At 49.1% G+C, this 9,509-nt stretch overlaps 1 protein-coding gene across 29 annotated transcripts in view; it reads right to left on the bottom strand.

Moving 5' to 3' along the window:
* Positions 1–2,907: 2,907 nt before the first annotated feature.
* The window catches only part of SCMH1 (Scm polycomb group protein homolog 1), a 218,755-nt gene continuing 212,153 nt past the window's right edge, over positions 2,908–9,509 (bottom strand). For all 29 annotated transcript variants that reach the window (XR_003723335.2, XR_013403437.1, XM_015136801.3 and 26 more), the window contains 2 exons: positions 4,266–4,408; positions 2,908–4,000 (listed from right to left, as the gene is read on the bottom strand). Coding sequence is in view for 27 of the 29 variants with exons in the window: in XM_015136801.3 (XP_014992287.1) it covers positions 3,875–4,000; positions 4,266–4,408 (269 nt within the window). In the remaining 2 variants the exon portion in view is untranslated. The remainder of the gene's footprint in view (positions 4,001–4,265; positions 4,409–9,509) is intronic.

Raw genomic sequence — 9,509 nt, 5'->3', positions numbered from 1 at the left:
TATGTGTAATGACTCAGTTGGGTATGTGGCTTATGGGGTCCCTGAAAGCTGTGCCTCTTGAGTTGTTCAAAGAGATATGAGCACCTTTGGGGAATGATGCCTCTAAGCCACAGTGAACCAACCCCCTTCTCCCTCATGTGTCTCATTCCTTTGTACCTGAGCTGTCACCTGGGCAACCAAGGAGAATAACTCCCATGACCGATAGATGACTGGAGGCTCTGCGAGGACTGCCCTCCTCCCCTGAAGAGGGCTGCTTCCTGCTGCCCTGCAGCCAGGCCATTTCCTGTCTGACAGCCTTCAAAGTAAATGCCACGCCCAGCGTAGCCTGCAGGGATCTTGAGTCTGAATGGTTGCTGGATCTGAGACAAAGGCCCACGGGAGGGAGTTGCAGGCAGTAGGACGTGTTGTACCCCTTAACAGCTATGGAATTAACCTCTGTAAGCACCTGTGAGATGGGGAAACAGTAGTTACACTATAGGACTGTTCTGAGTTTTCAATGGGATACTGTACAAAAACAACTCAGCACAGTGAGTTCTCAAAACAGTGCTCAGTAGGAAGTTATATACTCTTGACGAAAAGAGGGTAAGGTGGGGTGGGTGCCCAGCTTTGCAGCATGTCTGGCCTGCCTACATATGCCAGTGTCACCTTCAGTCCCTGTGTCTTGAGGCTCACATCTAGAAGTTTGTTGTTAGGGTTCAGCAAGGTACTTATTGGGAATACCCTGAATGAATAGCACAGTCTACAAGATCCCAGTGTTGGCTGGGTGTGGTGGCTCAGGCCTGTAATCCCAGCACTTTGCGAAGCCAAGGCAGGCGGATCACTTGAGGTCAGGAGTTCGAGACCAGCCTGGCCAACATGGTGAAACTCTACTAAAAATACAAAAAATTAGCTGGGCGTGGTGGCGGGCGCCTGTAGTCCCAGCTACTTGGGAGGCTGAGGCAGGAGAATCGCTTGAACTCGGGAGGCGGAGGTTGCAGGGAGCCAAGATCGTGCCACTGCACTCCAGCCTCAGCGACAGAGTGACACTGTCTTAAAAAAAAAAAAAAAAAAAGGCTGGGCGTGGTGGCTCAAGCCTGTAATCCCAGCACTTTGGGAGGCCGAGACGGGCGGAACACCAGATCAGGAGATTGAGACCATCCTGGATAACATGGTGAAACCCCGTCTCTACTAAAAAATACAAAATCTAGCCGGGCGAGGTGGTGGGCACCTGTAGTCCCAGCTACTCGGGAGGCTGAGGCAGGAGAATGGCGTGAACCTGGGAGGCGGAGCTTGCAGTGAGCTGAGATCCGGCCACTGCACTCCAGCCTGGACGACGGAGCGAGACTCAAAAAAAGGCTGGACGCGGTGGCTCACAGCTGTCATCCCAGCACTTTGGAAGGCCGAGGCGGGCGGATCACGAGGTCAGGCGATTGAGACCATCCTGGCTAACACAGTGAAACCCCGTCTCTACTAAAAACACAAAAAATTAGCCGGGCATGGTGGCGGGTGCCTGTAGTCCCAGCTACTCGGGAGGCTGAGGCAGGAGAATGGCATGAACCCAGGAGGCAGAGCTTGCAGTGAACCGAGATCGCGCCACTGCACTCCAGCCTGGGAGACAGCGAGACTCCATCTCAGACAAAAAAAGAAAAGAAAAGAAAATCCCAGTGTCAAGGAGTTGGTAGAAAATGAGGGCCTCAACTTGTTCGGCTGCCTTGACCCTGGCTGTTTTACAGTGACCATGGTTAGAACCTCACAGTGGCCAAGTAGAAAAGATACTGTAAGTTAGTTATGATATTGGAACTTGTCACTGGTGAAAGCTGGAAGGGCCTTCACAAGTCTCCTCATGCAAATACCTCATAGCCAGATGGGCCCAGAGAAAGGAAATGACCCACCCAAAGCTTCCTGGCACATAGGTGGGCTGGCTAGAACCTCAGCCTTAGAGTCAAATGCCTGCTTTGGCACTTCCTGCCTGTGTGACCTGAACTTGTTTCCTTATCCATAAAATGGGTTTGTTGCGAAGAGTGAGAGAGTGAGTTCTAATTCATGTAAGCAGCTCGTGTGGCACACAGTGATATAAAAGTGTTGATTATTGTTATTATCAGGTTATACTGCACTGACCTGCTGCTCCCCTATGCCTTCTCTTCCTCCTGCAAACCCTGTACTCCAATTATAAACACAACGTGTGGCCCTGGAGTTGTGTGCCTGGCCCCTGGTCAGCACAAGCGGTACAGTGCAGGCCTGACCTGGCTGGACTGGCCTGCATCTTTCCCCACCCTATATGGGTGAGGACATGCCCAGCCACTGAGGCTTGTAGGAGTTGCTGACCTAAGATTGCTCCTTCCTGCTGTGGCTTTGCATAGCTGCTGTGCTTACTACTGTCTAGCTGCACACAGCAAAGCCCTTTGAGGGTGGAGACTGGATTCACATACTAACCTTCCAAGGGGCCTATGTGATGCTGGGGCTCTGGTAGGCATTTGGAAGACCACCTGTTCTTTAGGGACTGCTGGAATTAGAAGGACACTTAGGAATAATTTTGTCCAAGCTCTATTTATTTGAGATGGGGTCTCAAATTGTCACCTAGGCTGGAGTACAGTGGTGTGAATACGGCTCACTGCAGCCTCGATCTCCTAGGCTCATCCCCTCACCTCGGCTCCCCAAGCAGCTGGGACTACAGGTATGCGCCACCACGGCAGGCTAATTTTTGTGTTTTTGTAGAGCTGGGGTTTCATCATGTTGCCCAGGCTGGTCTCAAACTCCTGAGTTCAAGAGACCCTCCCACCTTGGCCTCCCAAAGTGCTGAGATTACTGGCATGAGCCAGTGCACCCAGCCTTGTTTTATATATGAGAAAACTAAGACCAAGAGAAGGGGAATGACTGGTCTAATGAATGCATAGTGATTTGGCTGTTAACTGATTAAAAAGACACTGGTATCTATATTGGTTTTTATTTATAAACAGATTGACATAAAATAAGTCCAGATGGCAGCTGTGCTGCTGACTTGCTTACAAGGAAGCATATGGACAGCAGAGTGGGTGGAACCGACTCCAGCCTGGAAAACCTGCCCTCCCATCCCCCTTAGGGCCTTCTTGGCCTAAGATCATATGGCCTGATCTTCTTCAACAGCAGTTCTGGCCAGGGCAAGGAGCTGTGGTGGGGGCAGTATGGGCCAGGGACTCCCTTCCCACAGATGAGGCCTAGGGCTGCAGAAGGGCCCCATGAAGAGAGGAGAAGGTGGCAGGGATCCCTCTCCCCATATGGAGTGATGTGGTCAAGGCTTTATGGGTCTCTCCACTTCAGGGTCCTCTGAAGAGGGGCCACGCCTATCTGGAGAAGGCCTCTCTGGGATCAAGGCAGGGCAGTCTCCCTCCTCCTGAAACCCAGTGTCTAGTGTGGAAGGAGTATTAACTACAGGGTTTGCCCAAGTGCCAGAAACAATAAATTAACAATAAGATCTTTTTGTAAAAAGGTAGAGGTTTGCACCATGAGTTTGGATTCAGGGGAATCTGATGAGAAGGTAGGAGCTGTGGGGTGATGGGGTGCCACAGCAAGACCAGGACAAAGTTGGCCTTTTCCTCCATCACTTGGAAGGCATTCAGCCTAAACTCCTGGTTGAGAGGCCAGCCAAGCTTAAGAAATAAATAGAGGGACCTTAGATCCCCAGCAGAGCTGAGGGAAGAGCAGCACCAGCCCTGGATCCCCACTCTCCCTCCTCAGTCCTTCATGGAAGGACATATCATGGCAGCTGTGGCTAGGACTGGTACCTCCACATAGCGTCTTGGAGTCCTGAGGTGGCCCGGAACGCCACTGAGGTGCCTGGGGTGGGCTGATGCCCCTCATTACTAGAAGAATGCCCCCACCTGCTGACCACTTGGTTGTCTAGGCTGCCTCTCCCAGTTCAGAACTTGCCCTGCTTCAGCCGGTCAATGTGGTAGGAGAGCTTGAGCGCAGGCCCCAGCTTCAGGCCCATGTACTTCATCATCATGTCACTGCGCAGCAGCAGCAGGGCCTTGCCATCGATCTCCTGGGGGGTGGGGAGGTGGGCAGAAGTGGAGGGGAGGCGCCATCAGAGTCCTGGTTGGTCTGACCACCCCAGGTTCTGATTACAGGCCATCCTGGGAAGTGCCTGCCACATGGGAGTCCAGTTCACCTGCTGTGACGCTGAAGCCTACCTGTTCTCCTCAACCTTTGTCTCTAAGCATCCCTCCTCCCCAGACATCTCCTACTGTCCCCACCAGGTGAGGCTCTCCACACACGTTCCTACTGAGAGGTCAGGCAGGGGCACCTACGTGTTTGCGAAAGAGGTCAGCGTGGGGTCCAAGCTGAGGATCAGCTTCCTGGACAAACTGCATCACATCCTCGACTGTCCATGAGGAGGGGTCCCGGCCACTCAGTCGAGAGGCATCCCGGCTCTCCAGGTATCGGTCCGACCCTACAGGACAGGAGGACACCTACTATAATGGGCGGGGACTGGTTTGTAAATCCCCACCACTCTTCTTGGCACAGCTCAGTGGCCTTCTAGGTGATGCTCACAGCAGTGCTAGACCATGAGCCGAGGAACTGGAGATAGCCGAGGGAGGGAAGTGTTTCCTCACAAAGGGAAAGTCAAATCTTTGTTTTTTAAGGGTCTATCTGATTTTTGGAAATGGCCAGAAGAAATTTTGCATTGAGGCTATGATTCAGCCCAAACCTGAGACAGTGGTACCAACATGGTAAGGGGACTATTTGGGTGCCTTGGGGGGACTGGTGAGTGGGGCTGTTTTTGCCTTGGCTCTGGGAGACCATTTCTAGAGAGACTGGTAGCCTGGTAAGATTAGAGACAAATCCTTGGCACGTGGGCAAAAAATACCCTGGATTCTTTTCCAAGGCCTGGAGAATAGGTGGCCTCATTACAGCCTGATACACTAAGGCAGAAGACAGTTTTTTTGGTTTCTTTTTTTGAGATGGAGTCTCGCTCTGTCACCCAGGGGCTGGAGTGCAGTGGCGCCATCTCAGCTCACTGCAACTTCTGCCTCCCAGGTTCAAGCGATTGTCCTGCCTCAGCCTCCTGAGTAGCTGGGATTACAGGCATGCACTAATTTTTGTATTATTAGTAGAGACGGGGTTTCACCATGTTGGCCGGGCTGGTCGTGAACTCCTGACCTCAAGTGATCTGCCCGCCTTGGCCTCCCAAAGTGCTGGGATTACAGGCGTGAACCCCCACGCCCAGCCAGAAAAGTTTTTGCTTTAGCTGCCAGGAATCTCAATGTTAATTTAGTGTTTTGCTTGGAGCTTTCATCTCAAATTTGACTCAGATATAATTCCTCCTGTTTCCCCTGTGGGATTTGGGATCTCTGTATTTTGACCATCATCTGTCAAGAGATCTTTTACATGTTTTTCTCTCTCTGCTTGGAATCTGTCCCCTTCTCTCCCTTCAATTTTTAATTTTCTTTGGGCAAACTCCAACTCAGCTAAGCAGGTCTTGGCTTCAAGGATCAGTTCCTTTATGAAACTTTTCTGGTCTAATACTGAAATAAATGGTCTCACAAAGAATTTAGTATATTCTTGGTTACAGATCATTCTGTGCCCATTTTCCCCCATCACACCACGTTAGTAATCTCTGTTCTCCATGAAGCAGTAAAGGAGCCTTTACAAAGCAATGATTAGGCCAGGCATCGTGGCTCACGCCCATAACCCCAGCACTTTGGGATGCTGACGTGGGAGGACTGCTTAAGCCCAGGAGTTCAAGACCAGCTTGGGCAACAAAGCAAGATCCCCATCTCTACAAAAAATTTTTAAAAATTAGCTGGTATGGTGGCACATGCTTATAGTCCTAGCTACTCAGAAGGCTGAGGCAGGAGGATGGTTTGATCCCAGGAGTTCCAGGCTGCAGTGAGCTGTGATCGCGCCATTGCAGTCCAGCCTGGGCAACGGAGCGAGACCCTGTCTCAAAAGAAACAAAAACAAAAAGAGCAGTAATTGAACCATGTCAACCCCTTCTAAAAACTCAATGCAGTGGCCTCCCTTTGCACATGAAATGAAATCTGAATTCGTTCCTGTGCTTTCCAGTGTCTATGAGGCACTCCATCAGCTGAGCCTTCCTTCGGCCTCATTTCACTCTGCAACCCCTGCCCGCAACTCACCCCTTACTCACCGTGCTTCTCTGCTTCTTGAATAAGCCAAGCATTTATCCTTTGACATGCAATTTCCTCTGTCTGGAATGCTCTTTTCCCAAATCTTTTCATGCCTGACTTCTCAACATTTGGGTCTTACCTCAAATATTGATTCCACAGAGAGGCCTTCCCTGATCTCCTTTAAAAATGCTCAGTTCCGCACACAGTTCTTTACAATCCAATTACCCTAGTTTTTTTTTTTCCTACCACAGTACACATCGTTATGTAAAATAATTTCATGGACTAATTTATTTTATGTTTCTTATCTGTCTCCTCCCTATACAATGTAAGCTCTCTCTCGTTCCCTGCTATGCTGCTGACACATAAAAGAGTGCCTGGTCTGCCACAGTAGATGTTCAAACACATCTGTTAGATAAATGAATGATCACAGATAATAGTTACTTGTATATTTTTCTTTCCAACCAGACTATGTCTCTTTTGAGGCAGGGTCTTTGCCTTGCTCATGTTTGTATCTGCAGCATCCAGTGGTGCCTTGTTGCAAACTACCTGTTCCCCTCAACCTCAAGTGGCAGAGCTAACACACACCTGGACACTGGGCACAGTGGCTCACGCTGGAATCCCAGCACTTTGGGTGGCCAAGGAAGATCGCTTGAGGCCAGGAGTTTGAGACCAGCCTGGGTAACATTGCAAGACCCTGTCTCTACAAAACAAGTAAAAAAATCAGCTGGGTATGGTGGTCTAGTATAGTCCCAGCTACTCAGGAAGCTGAGGTGTGAGGATGGCTTTAGTCTAGGAGTTCAAGGTTAACAGTGAGCTATGATCATGCCACTGTACTCCAGCCTGGGTGACAGTAAGACCCGGTCTCAAAAACAAACAAGCAATAAACAACCCCCCACCACACACACCTGTTAAAGTAGAAGGGCCTAATATTTAACTCTCTCCTACAAAGGCTGAGAATCTCCTCCCATTTGTCTTCATTCTGGGTCCCAGGTCTAAAAAGTCAAAGTACACTTTGTCTGGCCCAGCCCAGCCCAGCCCCTTTTAGAGCAGAGATTCTAGCATATTGTCTTTTCAAGCTTATAGTTGGGCACTGACTAGACCAGGGGAGAGGTATGCTAGAGCCAGCAGGGGCTGCTTAGAGTCATAGAAATCCCAATGGCTTTTTGGAGGTGTTAATAGTTGGAAAGCTGGAGGGGCCTCTGTGAGCCACTCACTTCTCCCCATCTTAAAAGTCTACTGTGATGCTAAGAGAGAAACCAAGTGCAGAGACTCTGGAGAACAGAGAGAAGATATGGGGAGAGAGTGTATATGCAAGAATGTGTCCTTCTTGGACCATCTTAGCTAATTCCTCTAATCAGAAGCTAGGTGTCATCTATACATACATACATGATAGTATACACACATATATGATAGTATATATAAATACACACACGCTATTGACTGAATATGTATCCCCTCAACATTCCTATGTTGAAATCCTACCCCTCCCCACCCACATGGTGATATATATTAGGAGGTGGGACCTCTGGACAGAGCCCTCATGAATGAGTTTAGTACTCTTATCAAACAGGCTGCAGAAACCTCCCTTGCCCCTTTGGCTGTACAAGGTTACAGTGAGAAGATGGCTGTCTGTGAACCAGGAAGTGGGTCCTCATCAGACACCAAATCTGCTGGTGCCTTGATCTTGGACTTCTCAGTCTCCAGGACTGTGAGAAACACATTGTTGTTTATAAGCCACCCAGTTCATGGAACTTTGCGACAGCAGCCCAAATGGACTAAGATGACCCACACATTTAATACTACTATATATTTGTATGCTTGTTTGTCAGCCTACTCCCTCTAGAATATAAACTCCATGAGGGCAGGTGGTAGGAAGTTGCTAATTTATATGGTGATTAGGAGAGACATCTCCGAAATGACAAAATTTGAGCAAAGACCTTGAGGCAGAAGAGCAAATAGCACATGTAGGATTTAGCAGGAAGGCCAATGTGTCAGAAGAAAGCAAATGAGAGAGAAAGTGGTACAAAATAACACTGAGAGGCATGGATGTGTGTGTTGAGGAAGAGGAGGGAAGTGGCAGTAAAGATAACAGAGGACCCTGTATACCATGGAAAACCACTGGCTTTTCTGAGTGAAACAGGTAGGTTTTGAGCACAGGAGTTACATGAACCAACTTGCAATGAGAAGGATCACTCTCATTATCTATGTTGGTAACAGACTTCAGGGGGACATGAAGAGACCAGTTAAGAAGGAGGCTATTGGCCAGGCATGGTGGCTCACGCCTGTAATCCCAGCACTTTGGGAGGCCAAGGTGGGCAAATCATGAGGTCAGGAGTTTGAGGCCAGCCTGGCCAACATGGTGAAACCCCATATCTACTAAAAATACAAAAAATTAGCAGGGCGTAGTGGCGGCTGCCTGTAATCCCAGCTACTTGGGAGGCTGAGGCAGGAGAATCGCTTGAACCAGAAGGCGGAGGTTGCAGTGAGCCAAGATTGTGCCACTGCACTCCAGCCTGGGCGACACAGTGAGACTCTGTCTCAAAAAAAATAAAATAAAATAAAGAAGGAGGAGGCTATTAGGCCAGGCACAGTGGCTCATGCCTATAATCCCAGCACTCTGGGAGGCTGAGGCAGGCAGACTGCTTGAGCCCAGGAGTTTGAGACCAGCCTGGGCAACATGGCAAAACTCTGTCTCTGCAAAAACTTAGCTGGGTGTGGTGGTGCATGCCTGTAGTCCCAGCTACTTGGAAGGTAGCTTGAGAGGAAGATCGCTTGAGCCCAGGAGGTTGAGGCTGCAATGAGCCATGATTGAGCCACTGTACTCCACTGGGTGACAGAGTGAGAGACACTATTTAAAAAAAAAAAAAAAAAGGCCATTATGACAATCCAGGCAAGAGACCATTGTGGCATGAACTACCAGGGTGGCAGTGGTAAAAAGTGACCTGATATATGAACAATATTCTATAAATTATAAAGAACCCCCACCATTATCAACTCATTTGACCTTTAAAATAGCCCTTGAAGGAGGCATCATCACCATCTTTAGTTCAGAGGGGAGGACATTCAGTGAAAAGAGAGAGGAAGTGACTTGCCCTGTCTTTTCCTATTCCCTCTGCAGACAGCCTATGGCAAAGCTCTCCCCATTGCCCCTCAACGTGTACAGCTGGCACTTACTCTTCAGGGAGGGCTTGTTGTCTCAGTCTGAGCATGACTAAGGAAGGTGAAGCACATCCACAAGAGGCCAACTAACAAGCTCATGCCTAATCATCCTGGTTAATGCAGTAAGAGAGGAAACAGACTCAACATCCAAATTCTTTAAGACAATTCTAGGGCCAGCCGAATGAATCTTTTCATAGCCTTATGAAGACCATCAGGCTGCAAAGAGATTTATACAATGACCTGGCAGACAGACTCATGGTG

This window comes from Macaca mulatta, chromosome 1, assembly GCF_049350105.2.
Source record: "Macaca mulatta isolate MMU2019108-1 chromosome 1, T2T-MMU8v2.0, whole genome shotgun sequence".
NCBI classification, from domain to species: domain Eukaryota; kingdom Metazoa; phylum Chordata; class Mammalia; order Primates; family Cercopithecidae; genus Macaca; species Macaca mulatta.
The sequence above is the reverse complement of the archived record's forward strand: the minus strand, read 5'-3'. Positions and strand labels throughout refer to the sequence as shown.